This window comes from Rhizophagus irregularis, chromosome 17 (genome assembly GCF_026210795.1).
Source record: "Rhizophagus irregularis chromosome 17, complete sequence".
Lineage (NCBI taxonomy): Eukaryota > Fungi > Glomeromycota > Glomeromycetes > Glomerales > Glomeraceae > Rhizophagus > Rhizophagus irregularis.
The window spans coordinates 396,521-413,517 of record NC_089445.1 but is presented as its reverse complement, the minus strand read 5'-3'; the positions used below and the strand labels follow the sequence as shown (position 1 = coordinate 413,517).

Genomic DNA, 16,997 nt, shown 5'->3' with positions numbered 1-16,997 from the left:
ACATTTTATTACAGTAGTTCTCCCGGTACTCAGATCTCATCATTTCATAGCACTTAATGAAATACAAAAACTTTTCTAATTAGAACCTTATTGACATCATCCCAACAAATATTTTTAAGTTTGTGGGGTTGTATGGGAAAATGAAAACCAAAACATTGTAATATTGCTTATTTTAGTAAATGAATTAAAAATGACCCTTGTATAAATTAAGAAAAAATCAACCTTTTTAAATCTATAAATAAATAAAAGTAATACAATAATTTTTTTTAATCCGCGTCTTCATAATCTGATTTCACAAAAAAATCCCGCGGTTGGATTTTTAGGTAATGTACTCTCTTAAATACTGAAAATCGTGAACTTTTGTAGAAATTATTCATTACGAATAAATTAAAAAAAAAAGTCAAGTAATTTTATAAATGAAATATTCAAAGAATGAGAATTGTTTAAAAAACAAAAATAACCGGTTTCTTCTTTTTTCAAGTACCGTTGGCCACTGCATAAAGTACCCCCCAAAAATAATACCCCCCGTGATTAAGACCCGGGTATTATTCACCACCCTTTGTGATCTGTCCATGTATAGTACCCGGGTACTTTTCAAAGTCAAATGTTGTTAAAATTGATTAAGACCCGGGTACTATATCAATTATATCAATGATTTGTAAAATAAGGAAAGTTGTAATGTTTGCTTTAATACTATAAGGAGTTAAAATGCTCTCGTGATACACCTTAGTTTAGTTAACGTTAGTTACACGATCCCTTAAAAATAGCTACTCATGTTCTGTACGGTAACATCGGATCTCTTTATATAAATGCAAAAATCGTGTTTTGTAATTTTTTTATCTTTATTTCAAAAATAATTTTTTGTTACAACTTTATACACGGGTATATTGAAATACAAGTACTTCTAAAGTTTATTTGTTTTATCTGATATTTCCTTCAACTAGTCCCAAATGTTTACATAATTTCCCTCTTCATTATCATAATATCCACTTTCTGAATTATTTTCACTTTCCTCACCACTTTCCTCACCACTTTCTTCACCGCTTTTTTCACCACTTTCTTTACCACTTTCTTCACCACTTTCCTCACCACTTTCTTCACCGCTTTTTTCACCACTTTCTTTACCACTTTCTTCACCACTTTCTTCACTACTTTCTCCACCACTTTCTCCACCACTTTCTTCATCACTTTCATCATTTTCTCCCTCTTCTTCGTCAATATTGATTACTTGTGCACCTTTTTTACCTGATACTCTCTCAAAATCAAAAATATATTTGTCTTCAGAACCATCTACCTCCGTGGAGATTCCACAGCACTTGAAGGACCGTCGTATCATTATAGGATCAATATTATCCCATGCTTCTTTAACCCAGGATGCTACTAATGAGTATGATGGACGTTTAATCTTGCCTGAAGGTGTGTATTCTTTTATAGCCTCGTCCATCCATTTGTTATAAACATGACGAACCTATAAAAATAAAATAAAAAAAATTTATTAATATTCGCAGATAATATTTATTTTAAATTCATAATATCTAACAACCTTTGCTTTAAATGCTTTATTCAAGGATAGTGCCTCGACCCGTATCCGGATCAATCCGGATTGATCCGGATTTTTTTTTTTTCGGATATCCGGATTTTCACGGTTTTCATCCGGATTATAAACCGGATGAAAAATATCCGGTTTGACCCGGAATCCGGATGAAATTTTTATTATTTTTTTTTTTATTAATAATAATTTTGCTGATCCATAAAGATCTATATCTAAATGATATTATGGCTAATTATTTTTGCGCCTAATACCAATTTTTTTATTAAAATTTATTAAATTTATATTTGTTATTAAACTTTTTAATACAGTAAGTTTAAGAAGATTTTTCAATTATAATTTATTTATTGAAGTTTGTATCAGATTTGTTTATTTAAATTTATACATTAACAAATAACAAATAATTTTAGATTTCACATTCAAACGTTCAAAAGAAAAAAAACTTTATATTATTTTTGTTACAACAAAATAATAATTATTGTTTTAAAATGAAAAATTGTTCAATATTATAAATTTATATAATTATAACAACTTTTTTTAAAATTAAAACTAGTGTTATGTAATTTGATTCAAATGATTCTTTAATTTTTGAAAGAAGAAACAAATCCTTAAAAAATTGCCTTACTAACCCAACACATCTATTTATAGTAATCTTTAGCTGTATATAAAAATATCTTGTTTAAAATTTCATAATTAGTTAATTTACAAAGAAATGTTAAACAATAGTCTGAGACAATGCTGAAATAATATGAAATTGTTTTAAAGAAAAGTATTTAATGAAATTGGAATTATGTAAATTTCGTGGTCTTGGATAATTTTGGCCAAATTTGTAATTCTGGCCGAAATTAACATCACGTGACACCGGGAAAATAGTTTAGCCACCGGGCAAAAAATTTTTTATCGGCTGGCATGAAAATTTAATGTTACACAATTTGTAATTCTGGCCGGCGTTATGAATTCTGGCCAGAATTATTGCCGATCATTTGTAAATCCAATCCGGTTTCCGGTTTCTATCCGGATTATCTGATCCGGATTCAAAAATCGGTCAATCCGGATATAATCCGGATTTTTTTTTGTGTAATCCGGATGACGGTTTTCATCCGCCAAGCACTATTCAAGGACACATCTAATGGTTGTAAACGTGAGGTTAAACCACCCGGAATTACAGCCATATCTGTATTTTTCTCTTTAAAACGACGTTTTACAGGATCTGTCCTATGAGCAGTAAATGAATCAAGAACGAGAAGTGAACGTGGATTTGAACCTAAATTAGCCCTTCGTCGCCACACATTTTCCACCCACCAAATCATTTCTTTCTCATCCATCCAGCCAGTTGGATTTGCATGAACATATATACTAGGGATGCCAACGGTCGGTTCGGTTCGGTTTCGGTTTTAAAACCGCGGTTTTCAGCTGAAACCGAACTGACCGCAAAACCGACCGATAAAACCGAATTGCAAAACCGATCGCAAAATTACTGCAAAATTGAATGAACTAATGTTAGAAAGTGTTAATTATAATTTTATTTGATAATATTCCTTAAAATTATAATTTTTTTTACGATAATAATGTCAATTTTGCGATTTTTTTCAGCGGAACGAAAAATCACGTGATCGACGCGTAAAAAATTTTCTTATTATTTCAAATAAGAATACTATATATATAAATAAACACCAAAATCATAATTTTTAATAGTATTCTCAATATAATAAACATTCTTTTCTTTTGGAATATATGATTAACTGATCGGTTTTTTTGTCGGTTTTTTTATATATAAAACCGACGGTTAACCGGTCGGTCTTGGACTGAAACCGAACCGTAACCGAACCGATAAAAACCGGTTATAATCGGTTATAACCAAACTTTTGGCATCCCTAATATATACCATCTGGAAACTGCTCTCGTGGTACTTTAACTAACTTAAAAATGATTAGTGGAGGAAGGCAGTGCCATCTGCAAGAATGCGAAGGGCTTACTGTAAAATGGGTACGTTCATGGCCTGTTGTAAGGATTGAGACTGTTCGTTTTCCACGTTCTTCAATGGTTGTTTGACTTGGCAAATTGAATGCCATAGGGGGTTTCATCCATGTTGCCAATCAAATTTAAAGGATAGTTAGCTTTCAGTTCGTAGATAAAGAAGGTATGATAAAAAATTTTGTTGTTGTTCGTTATATTCCTCAGGTAATCTTTGTGCAACTGTAGTGCGTCGGCGGTTTACCAACGAATGACGGGACATAAATCCATCCACCCACTTATGTGAAAATTGACATTTATGAATATCAGGATACTGGGAACGTATTCATTGCATGAGCCAAACTTCGAGCTTTTGCACCAATCATATATCTGGTTACAGTTTTTAATTGTCTTCAGGTCACGAACCCACTCCAAAAGTTCCTCTTCAAGTTGTGGATATTTTGGTCGTGCACCAATATTAAGTTTTTGAACATATGACCGCACACATCAAGTTAGTTTTTTTTATTTTTCCAGTCGCGAACCTGTTTTTGGTTCAATCCCATACTTATTTGCAGTTGCCCGAATACTATGTCCATTTTCATGATAGAACACAACCATCAACTTTTCGCGAGCATTCCATTGTCGACGCTTTTTTTGGTATTTATTGCTCGTCGTGCACCAAAATTTCCCTTTGGCATTTTTAGGATACTATATAAGAGACTAAAAGTAAATGATATTTCAAAAATTTCGTGTTTTTTTTCAAGGTTCGAAGTAGGTAAATAGGGGGTAATAGGATCTGCTTTATCAAGGAGGGTATCATGAACATCACGGATGATAACTCAAAAAAGAAGTATTGACATCTACTCTGGAAAATTTTCTCGTTTCTTATAGCCAATTTCTAAATTTTTGATTTTGACAAAATGCCATATTTGTTTCAAAAAAATTTTATTTTTATATTTTTTAGAAATAAATATATGTTCAGAACAACGAAATAGATGAAATAAATTTTATTAATCGTTTGATTTGATTGATTTATTTATATTACAAAATTTGTGATCACAATACCGCAGTATAACGTAAGCGGCCCGTTATATAATAACCCTTATATAATATCCTCTTATATAATATCCCCCTACAAATAGTACCCGGTTCCTCACAAAGTACCCATGGGTACTAATCAATTTAAAAAACCGAGTTCTTGATTAAGACCCGGGGTACTTTATGCAGTGGCCAACGGTAATATGAATCAGTAATGCGGCGTAATTTAATTTGAGATAAGCCCAACCACCAATCAAGAAAAGATGATTCGAAATATTGATGATTCGGAATTGATCCATTTATCAAAGAAGGTTTTCAATTATTTTTTGTCACTTACACTGATTTCCTGATTGTTTTATAGAAAATTTCTTATAAAAGGACAACGTTCTCAACTTACTCTTCCTGTAGAAAATTAAAAAATTTTCTTATAAAAGGATAACGTTTTCAACTTACTCTGACTATAATTAAACTTTCATCTATCAAAAAGAAAAAATCAAAATGATGAAGCAAACCTATATTCTTGTAGTCATTTTATTCGCTATTCTTTCAATAGCCAACGCTATTCCACTTCAACTTTATAAAAGAGCCACTACCTTTGTCGTATGCCCTACAGGATCTCCAAACATAATCACTGTATCAATTCAACCTGATCCTCCCTTGGCTAATCAACCTGCAATTTTTACTATTTCCGGAACATTAAAGACTGGTGTCATTACCACAGGATCCAAACTTGTTATTTTTGTTCTGGATAATAATGGTAACACCTTAGGTGAAGCTTTAACCGATGATATTTGTAGTTTCCCTGGAATGACATGTCCGGCTAACTATTTTAGTTTAATAAGAAAAGTTCAAATATTAAACCTACCCGCAACATATAGTTTTGTAGTTCAGATTTTAGATGCTTCTGGTAAAACTTTAGGCTGTTCTTTGGGTACAGTTACTGGAGCTAATTAATTTTTTTATGGTCCTTTTATAACTATAAAATTCGCTTTTATATTCCGTTTTATACTTTTTCATTGTAATCATATTTTTAAATATTAAATAAATTATATTCCTTTTGTTATCAGTGAACTAATCGAAGTAACCATTTCATTTATTATTAATTGAATTCAAAAAATTCAATGTCAGAAAATCTAATACCCATTCTTTCTTTTAATTGAATAACGATAACGTAATACAAATTTTGGATTCTAAAGTATTGAATATCAACAATCATTTAACTTGCATTGAATAATTTTTTTTAAAAATAATATTTTATGTTATTATTTGAAAAGCCATTTTGTTAATACAAATGCATCTGCAGGTCGACTGGTCGAGTGGGTGGTCAAAATTGTAATCTTGTTTTTATAATTATGCGTAATCAGATTAAATAAACTTGTTTTTTTCGTAGTCATTTGTTGTTTTAATTATTGATTTACGCCATTTATATATCAGTGTATTAAAATATTAAGATTGGTTAAGGAAAATTACGTCACAGAGTAGAACACGTTAATCATTTTTTTCGCGTGGTAAGTAAATAACAGATATTTGAAGTCATAGTATTCTGCTCGCCTCCCATGATTGAAGAAAGGGGCGAAGGGCCTTCTTATTAAATTTGATGGTTCATTTTGATAGATAAACCTGGAGTATAAAGTAGAAAATGTCTGTGCTAATAATGCAGTAAGGATTTGTATAATTGGTATTAAATAATTATAACACTATGTAATAATTATAATATTGGTAGTAATTATAATACTATATAATAATTACAATACTGTAATAATAGTTGCAACCTTACAACTTTCTAAAAATAATTATATATCACTTTTATTATTATAACACTCATATCACATGATGGGAAATATTATAAAAGTGCTTAATGTTAACCTCTCGAATTGAAAATGATGAAAGTGATGGAAATGATGGAAATGGAATTGATGGAAATCGAAAAAATGATAGAAATCGAAAGTAACTTTAAAAAGTAAGCTCTAGAGAATACACGTTTTTCGCTTTAAATAAAACATCTTTCATTTCAGCTATACAAATTGACTTTACATTTAATATTGTCGTAACTTCAAGAACTGAATCCACTTCTCCAAAAACTGAACTACATCTACAGAAACTGATACTACACCTTCAGCTTTGATGACAGAATTAAAAAAAATTTATGATGATTTGCCCATAAGAGCGCGTGTGTTCTGTGATACTCTTGCCACCAATGAAGCAAAAGCAGCTTATCTTGTGTCGATTAAAGATGTCATTAAATTGACTTTACATCTAATATTGCCACAACTTTAAGAACTGAAGCCACATCTCTAAAAACTGAAGCTACATCTACAGGAACTGATGCTACACCTTCAGCTCTGATGACAGAATTAAAAAAAGATTCACAAGAGCGCGTGTGTTTTGTGATACTCTTGCCACCAAATGAAGCAAAAGCAGCTTATCTTGTGTCATCGATTAAAGATGACAGAAAAAATATACCGCAGAAAAGGAGTATGATTAATGATTTGTTTTGTTTTTATTTATATTCAATAACAGAGATTTTCACATTTTCTCACTTAAATAACCTTCGTTTTCTCAATTTTTTTTTTCACCTACTTAATAGAGTTCCTTTATTAATCTATTATGTATCATAGCCATCCTGATTATCGTCATTAATTCATTAACAAGTGACTCCAATAATAAAAATAATGAAATGACTTCATATCTGCTGAGTGTGTTTATTGAACAAGTTATTGCCAAAATAATGGATTGATGCTGGAAGATGGGCTCTTCAATCTAAAATTTTTTCTTTGTAGTTTTTGTTTATTTAATTTGCGTAATAGATGTGCACTAGCAAATTGGAATAAAATAGTGTCATTAGCAAAAAATCCCCGGTCGTAAACCCTGCAGCGCGTACCATCCCTTCAATACCTACCATACCTAATATTTTTGGAAGTCATTTCTCCTTGAGTATACCCTCTATCAAAAAACTAAGGTTAGTTACAAACATAACTAAGATTACGTTCAGGCTGTAACCTTGGATGCAACTGATACCTAGTAGATCACGAAATATACACGTTAAACAGGTTAAGGAATTTATTAGCGATATTTAAAATAAATTATGCGTATAAAATAACTGTTTATTGATGAATAAATAAAATAAAAAAAAAATAAATTTAAAAGGAAAACAGTCCACATCCGATGTTGGGATTTATTCATGCCTAAAGATTATAGGTCAAGAATTTCTAATCATGAAAACAGATGAGGATTTGTATTAGAAATGTCAGTCAATTGTTGTCCTTCAGGTATATCATAAAGGCGACATTGTAAATCTTACATTCTACTTTGTAGTAACATCTTTACTTAAAACATGTTTCTTGTGTCTATGTCTACATGGACTATTAATCGTAAAACTCGTGGATGGGACGGGAAATAATATAACTATCATTTGCGTTCAACCACACTTATGTAACACTTTTCACTTCAGACGAATGTACGATTAACAGATGAATTGGTTACAAAAAAAAAATCTTATTATCTGAACAAAGTAAATTACGCCCAGTTACAATAAATTATGAAGATAAAAAATGTATATTTGTGGCTTCAGGTATAGCAGATAGTATTATATCCATTTATTTTTTTTCGGTTTTTATCTGTATTTATAATTAATGTTTTACTAATAATATCATGTTGTTCTCGTTAAAGCAACTTCGGATTTTTTTGGATAATTTTTCAGATCTATCTTATGAATCAATTGACAATCAATTCCACACGAAGTGAAAACATCTGAAAACCTACAATGAGGAATAAATGAATATATATAAATAGCATCTGATGATTCATTGTTATCCGAAAAAAAATGTTGAGAAGAAATTCGTTAACTATGTGTAGCAAATTGGAATCTGAAAGAAAGAACTTGTATATAGAGACTACTAAGTCGCATATATATGTTCTGTATTAATCTTTCCTGAGAAATTCTTTTTTTTTGTATACGTTTTTTTCATTTTCGAATGAACTTTTATTTTATAAGTTGACAGATAATAATTCCTTACTATAATATGTGCAGAAATTACCCGATCCTTACAGCGTCTCCCCGAGAGTCTTGCCGCTTAACCACGCTTTTTTCATTAACTCGAATAACAAAACGTATACGGAAAAAAAATTCATCATGATTTTCTTCGCTTTGTTCAGAAAATTATGAAGGTAATTAATCGAAAATATGTGTATTACATGGATACATATTTTTAATTGGTTTTCTCAAAATCAAAGTTGACTGAAAAATTATTGTGTAGGACACGATTCTTGGTTTTGTTGGTCTCGATATTGATATGTTTAATTTGGTTTATTTTTTTCTTATTCATTTTACAGAAAATGTAATATAACACTTCTAGTCTGTTTCTTTCAATAAATCGCCATGCAATGATGTAATTCGTATATGGCTTAGCTAATAATTTGGAATTTAAATAAATATCTTTTTTATCTTTCTTTTTTTTTGAAAATAGCTGAAGCTGCTGCGATATATTGTCTGAATTCTATGAAGGGCACTATAATTTAAGTACAGGAGGTATGGTAAAAAAAAAATCTTACTCTTGTCGACATGAGTTGAAACGGACTGTTTACGAAAAAAAAATGATGCGATTACTATTTTTCTCAAATAACGTAACAAAATATTTTGGAAATCAGACATCTAAGATATCCCTTTAGGAGTTGCTAAAGGCTAATCCTCGTACATTTAATAAAAAGCAAGTGTATTTAATGTTCATTAGATTCCTTACTAATTATTATTTAAGAGCTACGCATTCAATTTGATAAAAAATAAACGTTATCACAATGTAATTTGACCATATTTGATGTAAATTTTGTATATAGTGTTCCTTAACAAAAAAAGCAGGAAGTTCGAAATATCATAATTATATATGTCTTATTTTTTTATTGATTTCTCCATAATGATAATGATGAGTCGATCGGCGGCGCAGTGTACCTGTATTCACGTGGTGTCACAAAATCCTGGCTAAAAAAACTCATCTCTGCGATTTTTAAGATCTCTCTCCCTCTCTATATTCGTGCTAAAGCGTATTTGTGAGTTAAATCGTTAACTTACGGCACACGAATCATCATATTGATATTTCAATACATCAATCCAACTTAATTCTAATTTAAAAAAAAAAATTGTAAAGAACAATGTCTACCAGCGAATTAGCTATTGTTTATTCTGCTCTTATCCTCGCTGACGATGGGATTGATATTACTGTATGAAATCTTTATCTTATTTTATTTAAAGAAGTGAAAAAGGAAATCGATAAAATAGATTAACCTAAATATAGGGAATTCAAATAAATTTTTGGAATTTTTGATCTCTGAATCAATCTTTCACTTTAACTTAGGCTGATAAATTACAAGCTTTAACAAAGGCGGCTGGTATTGATGTTGAACCAGTTTGGGCAAATTTATTCGCCAAAGCTCTGGAAGGAAAAAGTGTTAATGATCTATTAATGAACGTCGGTAGTCGTAAGTATCAATTTATCAATTTCCAGAAAAAATTTTTATCTTCAAATTTTAGTAAATATTAATTTGTTCAAAAAAAATTTCCAAATAATTAGCTGGTGCAGTTGCTCCATCCGGTGGTGGTGCTGCTGTTGCAAGTGGCGGTGCTGCTGAAGAAAAGAAAGAAGAAGAAAAACCAGCTGCTGAAGAAAAGGAAGAATCCGATGAAGATATGGGATTCGGTAAGAATATTTTTTTCGCAAAATTATTTAGAATTAAAAGCATCTTTGATTGTTTAATTAAAAAAAATATTTTTTTTTTTTCAGGTCTTTTCGATTAAAAATATTAAAGTATACATATTTCAAAATTTAATGATTTGAATTTAGTTGAAACAAAAAATTTTATTTCTGTAAATAAAATTTATTATTTTTGTTGTGAAAATAAATCAAAATGGTGTTTTAATATGATCCACTTCAAAAAACGTGAAATGATTCGATTCTCAAAGTTTCATTTCATGTCCTGAAAAGTGGTATACTAAAATTTATTGCAAATACAACTCATCCATTTGATGTTTTTAATTTGACTTCGTCAAAGTCTTCGGAACAGGTGTTTGTACATTTTTGGGAAAACACATGGTTTGCAGTAAAATTTAAAGATAAATTTTAAAATAATAAAGAGGGAAAGAAAAGAAAAAATCATATGGTCACAAGATAAATTTTAATTATGCATTTTAGACGATTAAATTAAGGCTACGTTCTTATTTCTGCACAATCTATCATTAATAATCATCACCACGACTGACAACCTAACAAATAAATTAAAAACTTAATAAAAATTTACTAATTAAGTTAAAATTATAATAAGATGCTTACTTCTTTGCAAGTAGGTCTTAAAATTAAAGTATGTTCAAATTGTGCCGTATACGAGCCTTTAATATCAACCAATGGTGGATATGATTCCACGATTCCAGAATCGACTAAGTTCTTCAACGCGAGTGCATATTTTGTTTCGCCAATTCGATCAAGGTAACGTCGACAAAACGGCAATGTACCAAAATTCTTGTTAATAGTATTTAACAACGATTTCGCCTTGGCAACTCTTAAATTATAAATATGTCAATATGTATCAAAGCAAAACCAGAAATAAATTTTTAGCTTGTAAATTACCGAAGAGGAACGTGTCCAACATCATGACGTTTTCCATAGTGACTGCATTCACCGTCCTCGTGCACATAACCTTTACCAGTACTGCCAAAAGTCTCAATAGCAAAGCATTCCCCTTCCTGTTCAACATAAAATATGTTTATTTTCTTTCAAAAAGACATTGAATGGATAATTTTCAGCTCACCTCCATCATGGTTTGATCACCTCCTTTCACAATTGGCACGGATTTTCCTGCATGAATCTGATATGGAAGTATAGAATGTCCATTCAAATTACGTATTGGCTTGACTATTAGAATAAATGATCTGTTATAAAATCACGAAATTCAAAAGTAGATATTATTACAATTAAAACAAATTTCATACCCTGATAAGTCTTTCCGTTAATTTCTACTTCATAACTTTCCATAACTTAAAGAATGAATCAATTAATATAAAAAAAGTGGTAGATAAATATATATTATCAGGAGAACATACCTTCTTGGATAGCAGCTCCAATATCACCGAGTCTTACGTCGATACCGGCTTCCCGAACTCCAGTATTTGTTGCATCTTTTACTGCTTCTTTGAGTTTATCATAAACTGGATTAAAAGTGAGAGTGAACGCACAATCTACTATACGACCTATAATATAATTTTATTATTATTCAATACTACGACTCTTATATTATAATTACATACATTATCTACTGTATAAATTTACCATTGACATGTGTGCCAATATCAATTTTACAAACATCATCATATTGAAGAACCGTCTTGTCACCGGCATTTGGCGTATAATGAGCCGCACAGTGATTAAGTGAACATCCTGTTGGAAAGCCAATACCTATAAAGGAAGTATTTAAAAAATATACATAAGTAAAAATGAATGTTTCCTCTCGGATAGACCATTGACTCGTGAAAAAATTAAAATTAATGGTGAGTAATAAGGAATTAACTTATTCTTGTTTGCAGAAAAATTGTTCTTATCCACTATGAAATAAAAGGATAACCACAGAGTGTTGCAAACGGACTTTGCAAATAGGGAATTTCTTTATTTACAATTTTACATTGGATATGAAAATAATAATTACCAGCTTCCAAACCTTTCTCCTCTATCAATGTACGAGTTCCATTCTCAATTAGCTCACAAATGTCAATCATAGTCATTCCCGGCTTAATGGTTTTTTGAGCATATTGTCGTACCTAATAATTAATAATATTCGATTTGATTATTATTTCATTCGTAAAAAATGGCTTACGAAGCTTTATAATAATCGAACCTGTCTGTGTACTTCCGCAGCGTGTCTAAGATCATTATAGTATTCATAATGCATTCTATCAAGGTATCTTTTCTCTTCATTAGTTATCCTTTTCAAATTGCTAGCCGAAAAATTACGATAAGCACTTATCATTATAGAATGTAAATCGTAAGAATTTAATCATGACCAACATTTAAACCTACTCGTTTTTATATTCACATATTTCTCCCTCTGGATAATTGCCATCGGGAAAAAATCTACTAACTGGGATCGATGGTGGCTCGGTTTGAGTTATTTTTCCATTACTAGCATCATTAACACCATTATTTGTTGCCCCAGATTTCTTTTTCTTTTTTTTCTTTTTCTTCTTTTTTGTAGCTGTAAAAGATAAAATCGAGAAAAATTACGATCAAAGGATTAATTTCCTGCAAGCAAAATATTATTTTAAATTGTTGCCTAAAAATTTGTATTTTACCTTCAGAATCGGGGGTTCCTCCTTCTGCTTCTTCCTCTTCGTCATTTTCGTCTTCAGCATTAGTAGCTTGTTCTATTGGATTTTTCTCGGTTTCGAGATTAACCTTCACTTTATTCAAATCGAAAGCTGAAAGTTTATAGTTATCCTGCGCTTAATAAGCATACTTGAGAAACTGTTAAATAAAAATACCTGAACCGTTTGTTTGTTCGCCATTTTCAGTAGAGGTAACTTTCTTCTTCTTCTTTTTCTTCTTTGAAGGAGAGTCAGTAATTGAACTGGTATTTTCCAATAGTTCTTCCGATTTTGTCTCTTCTTCTACGTGTTCGATATCTTTAGCCATTTTTTTTTTCTTTAGAAAGAAACCTATAAAAAATAACCTCATCCCAGTTTACTCTAATTTCTTTTACTAATTATTGCGTAATCCCCCAATCAAATTTTCCAACTGGTGAACGCTGCGCCTCGGATTAATTTGTTATGTTCAATATAAAAATATTTCTTAAACAAAAACTTATTACAGCATTATCTTTAAAAACAATCCCATATTTTGTGTTTTCTATATATTTTAAATAAAAAAGTCTCTGATTTTACTTTATACATTTTAAATATCGATATAAATAATTATACAATAGGTTTAAATAAAATCGTATGCACAAACTAAATAATTTAAATGAATTACAAGTGTATAAAGAAAAAAAAAATGATAGGCTAATGATTCTTATGCGAAGAATTTTTAGGTATTAGTAGCAGCCGAAATACTAGATGATGGATTTGATTTTTCTAATGAATTCGAGTTCAATGCTTCATTCATCTCATCGAAAGATGCGAAGTGTCGTTGTTGAAGTAGTTTTATATCTTCAAAAACTAAATTGAGAATAATAGTATTAGCAATGATATTTATAATTGAATGAAATACTTACTAAGTACTTACCTTTGTCAGCATATGAAGTATCCATTAGATAGACTTTTTGAAGAAAATTTATCATGGCTCCCGTGCTAACAGCCATTTCTTCAAGTGGTAATGAATTATAATATGAATGGATTATCTCAAACGGATTTTCTGGTGCTGGTTCAAGACATAATGTAATAACTTCTGCAATAATGTTCCAAAGTCTGATCTCTTTTTTTTTTAAAAGAAAATTAAGAAAATTATATAGTAAATAAATAAATATTTTAGGAAGTAAACATTTTTACAAAAACATTACCTTTTGTTTTCCAGGCTGCTATAGTATCAAGTTTTAATGGATTATCAGTTTCCAATTTTTGATCACCTTGAAGCTGAATTAATCTCTTATGATTTGACCTTAGCTACAAAGTGCATCAAGATTTGTTAGCAAACTTTCTTATCGATTCCCATAGTGAAATTAAATATTTACCCAAACATAAGGACATTTGTATCTTGCATATCCAGCTATCAGGAAAACATGGTTAGTTTCATCCTATGATAATAAATAAATAAATATTAAATAATCATATACAAATTAGTTAAATTGATTCACAATATTACTTTTTCTAAGTCTTTGTCTAAAGGACTAGATGGAGGTAATACTAAATTCATAAAATCGGATCCGTTACTTAAACTAAATAATTAATTAACAGATAAATTAAGTGTTTTTTAACAGTAAAATTAACTAAATGCATAAAACTTACGTTCGTCGCGTTTTTGGCGAAAATACTGCATTACTTCTGCAATAAATAAGGAGTAAAATTGAAATTAAATGAATAAAAGTCAAAGAAAACGAAGTTTACTTACTGAGACTTTGCAAGTGACAGAGAACTAGAATTATAACTTGATCTATTACTTAAATTTGATTGTGATGTATTCTTATTATCGATATATACACGCAATAAAAGTTCTTCTCGACCTCTCAAATATACTTCAAAGTGTTTGAAACCCTAATGATAATCGAAAAAAGCTAAATAATTTTCACTTTAGAGAGTAAATAAAGAATTGCAAAAGAAATACCTTCAAGCAGCCTACGGAAAGGCAGTCTGCAAGAAACAGAGATAAACGAGCAGTCTCTGAATTTTCTTTTGGATTAGCAGGCATATAGAAGAAATTAAACGTTATTTTTTTAGTTTGAAAATCTTAGCACGCGACATGATAAACCGATCCTTGAATCCCATATTATTCGATAAATGCAGATGATCTACGCTTCCAGAAATTTCCCGAATTTGGTATGTAAACATTATTCATTCAACTGTTTTAACTTTTGTTTCAGTTCTTACTTCTTAGATCGCATTTCAATTTTTCAGGCAAATAAAGTACAATAATGGGCGGAGACGAAGAATTTTATGTTCGTTATTAGTAGGTATTTTTTTTATTTTACTTATGTTTTGTTACGATCTATATATTGTTTTATTGACTGTTTAATAATTCTATTAGCACTGGTCACATGGGACGATATGGCCACGAATTTCTTGAGTTCGAGTTTCGCGCTGATGGACGATGTCGTTATGCTAATAACTCAAATTACAGAAATGATAGTTTGATAAGAAAAGAGAGTAAGCATCGCTTTTCTAATTATAAAAGTTTTATTTCAACAATAATAATTTTTCCCTTTGACAAGTTAGCATTAATAAACAAATTAATTTTTCTTATTTCGATTTAATTACATGTTTAATTTGTCATGATGATCCATTCAAAAGTGTATGTAAGTCCATTAATGATGAAAGAATTGAAACGAATTATCCAAGAAAGCGAGATCATGAAGTAAGTTATTTAGTTGGATGATTTCAAATATCTTTTCTTATATTGAATATCTGACATAATTATTTTACAGAGAAGACGATCAAAAATGGCCAAAAAAGAATGTTGTTGGGCGACAAGAACTTGAGATTAGATTAGGCAATGAACATATTTCATTTGAGGTAACTTTAAAACATCATTCATTTTGTTGCAAGTTTATGTACGTGATTTGCTTTTACAGTTTTAATTTATATATATGTATTCCTCAACAGACTGCAAAAATTGGATCTCTTGTTGACGTACAAGAAAGTGATGATCCCGAAGGATTACGCGTATTTTATTATTTAGTACAAGATCTCAAATGCTTGGTATTTTCGCTCATTGGGTTACATTTCAAAGTATTTGTTTTATTTGTTTATCATTTTGATTTATGGTCTATTTATACTATGAATTAACTTTCTTTTTTATAATTTCTTAGATCAAACCTATCTAGGAAGTATTTCATAATTTATATAATTTTCCAATAAACTAACGATTCTAAAACATGTGTTTTTTCCTAATGGAAATTTAAAACTTAAATTCTCATAAATTAGATGAAACTCGACCTGGGTTGAGAATGTTAGGATTGTGCAATAAGGCTTAGACATATACTGCAAAGTAATTATATTTTAAACATTGGGACTTTTATATAACAAAACAATACTAATAAAAATAATAAAAATGATATAAGTTTTATAAAATTTTTGCCAAAGCTTTATTTAATCAGATTACTATTTGTTATATCAAAGTCTAAAGATTAAATTCCTAACAGACTGTTTTAAAAAGAAAAAGGATATTAGATAATATAAATTGTTACATGTAAATAAGAGTAATATCTGTATTTAAGATAAAATTTTATAATTGTTATTTTTTTTTTACATTAAATTTATAATTACAAATATCTAAATCTTAATATTTTGAGGCTTATATTAAATTTTAATCAAATTAAAATTTATTATTATATTTTATAAATAAAAAATATATTAAATAAATTTAGTTAAATATTGAAAATTTTAATTAATAAATTAATTTTTTTTTAGATAAAAGTTTATTTATAAATTTATAACTGATAATAAAAGTACTACTGGCTTTTCTATCTACTATAGTAAATTACTTAAATAAATAAATCTAATCTTATTATAAGTATTTATCCATACTGTATTACTGCTAACTAAATATTTTTAAATTTAAAGTAAAGTATAGCATTAATCTTAAAAAAACACTATAATATAATTAATCATAAACCAAAAATTTAAAAAATAATATTATAATTAATTCTCTTCAAATTTTATACTATTAATTATTTTAAATAAGAAAAATTAGAAAAAATATATTTAAAATTTTGCAATTCAAATTAGAAGAAAAAAATTTTTGCTATTTTGATTTTTTATTAATACCTACAT

General features: G+C 29.4%; 7 protein-coding genes across 8 annotated transcripts; 4 read left to right on the top strand and 3 right to left on the bottom strand.

The window, feature by feature from the left end:
• Positions 1 to 940: 940 nt before the first annotated feature.
• On the bottom strand, positions 941 to 1,444 carry OCT59_008815 (uncharacterized protein; the record flags this gene model as incomplete). Its single annotated transcript, XM_066133148.1, has 1 exon — positions 941 to 1,444. The coding sequence occupies one exon, from the start codon at positions 1,442 to 1,444 to the stop codon at positions 941 to 943; it is 504 nt and encodes a 167-aa protein (XP_065999622.1).
• Positions 1,445 to 5,038: 3,594 nt separating this feature from the next.
• Positions 5,039 to 5,494, top strand: OCT59_008814 (uncharacterized protein; the record flags this gene model as incomplete). The annotated part of the gene is made up of 1 exon (XM_025330263.1): positions 5,039 to 5,494. One exon carries the CDS (start codon positions 5,039 to 5,041, stop codon positions 5,492 to 5,494), a length of 456 nt encoding a protein of 151 aa, XP_025181072.1.
• A 904-nt stretch (positions 5,495 to 6,398) lies between these two features.
• Positions 6,399 to 7,277, top strand: OCT59_008813 (uncharacterized protein; the record flags this gene model as incomplete). Its single annotated transcript, XM_066133147.1, has 3 exons — positions 6,399 to 6,487; positions 6,819 to 7,015; positions 7,159 to 7,277. 3 exons carry the CDS (start codon positions 6,399 to 6,401, stop codon positions 7,275 to 7,277), a joined length of 405 nt encoding a protein of 134 aa, XP_065999621.1.
• Positions 7,278 to 9,530: 2,253 nt separating this feature from the next.
• On the top strand, positions 9,531 to 10,669 carry OCT59_008812 (ribosomal protein P1). The gene is made up of 4 exons (XM_025316228.2): positions 9,531 to 9,754; positions 9,889 to 10,012; positions 10,105 to 10,230; positions 10,315 to 10,669. The coding sequence occupies exons 1-4, from the start codon at positions 9,686 to 9,688 to the stop codon at positions 10,326 to 10,328; spliced, it is 333 nt and encodes a 110-aa protein (XP_025181070.1). The 5' UTR covers positions 9,531 to 9,685; the 3' UTR covers positions 10,329 to 10,669.
• OCT59_008811 lies at positions 10,357 to 13,256 on the bottom strand. 2 transcript variants are annotated; one of them, XM_025316227.2, is made up of 12 exons: positions 13,059 to 13,256; positions 12,870 to 12,977; positions 12,598 to 12,772; positions 12,416 to 12,515; positions 12,227 to 12,338; positions 11,854 to 11,979; positions 11,628 to 11,774; positions 11,517 to 11,561; positions 11,336 to 11,439; positions 11,155 to 11,270; positions 10,861 to 11,086; positions 10,357 to 10,793 (listed from the first exon to the last, which is right to left on the bottom strand). In XM_025316227.2, exons 1-12 carry the CDS (start codon positions 13,249 to 13,251, stop codon positions 10,767 to 10,769), a joined length of 1,479 nt encoding a protein of 492 aa, XP_025181069.2. In that variant the 5' UTR covers positions 13,252 to 13,256; the 3' UTR covers positions 10,357 to 10,766. The 2 variants fall into 2 exon arrangements, with proteins under 2 accessions (XP_025181069.2, XP_065999620.1); XM_066133146.1 differs by having other exon boundaries at positions 12,416 to 12,772.
• A 112-nt stretch (positions 13,257 to 13,368) lies between these two features.
• Positions 13,369 to 14,962, bottom strand: OCT59_008810 (uncharacterized protein). Its single transcript, XM_025316226.2, has 8 exons — positions 14,833 to 14,962; positions 14,620 to 14,762; positions 14,517 to 14,552; positions 14,374 to 14,446; positions 14,243 to 14,305; positions 14,072 to 14,174; positions 13,798 to 13,986; positions 13,369 to 13,730 (listed from the first exon to the last, which is right to left on the bottom strand). The coding sequence occupies exons 1-8, from the start codon at positions 14,914 to 14,916 to the stop codon at positions 13,600 to 13,602; spliced, it is 822 nt and encodes a 273-aa protein (XP_025181068.1). The 5' UTR covers positions 14,917 to 14,962; the 3' UTR covers positions 13,369 to 13,599.
• A 107-nt stretch (positions 14,963 to 15,069) lies between these two features.
• On the top strand, positions 15,070 to 16,319 carry OCT59_008809 (Protein mago nashi 2). The gene is made up of 6 exons (XM_025316225.2): positions 15,070 to 15,174; positions 15,253 to 15,371; positions 15,516 to 15,579; positions 15,650 to 15,737; positions 15,828 to 15,953; positions 16,034 to 16,319. The coding sequence occupies exons 1-6, from the start codon at positions 15,140 to 15,142 to the stop codon at positions 16,046 to 16,048; spliced, it is 447 nt and encodes a 148-aa protein (XP_025181067.1). The 5' UTR covers positions 15,070 to 15,139; the 3' UTR covers positions 16,049 to 16,319.
• Positions 16,320 to 16,997: the final 678 nt, after the last annotated feature.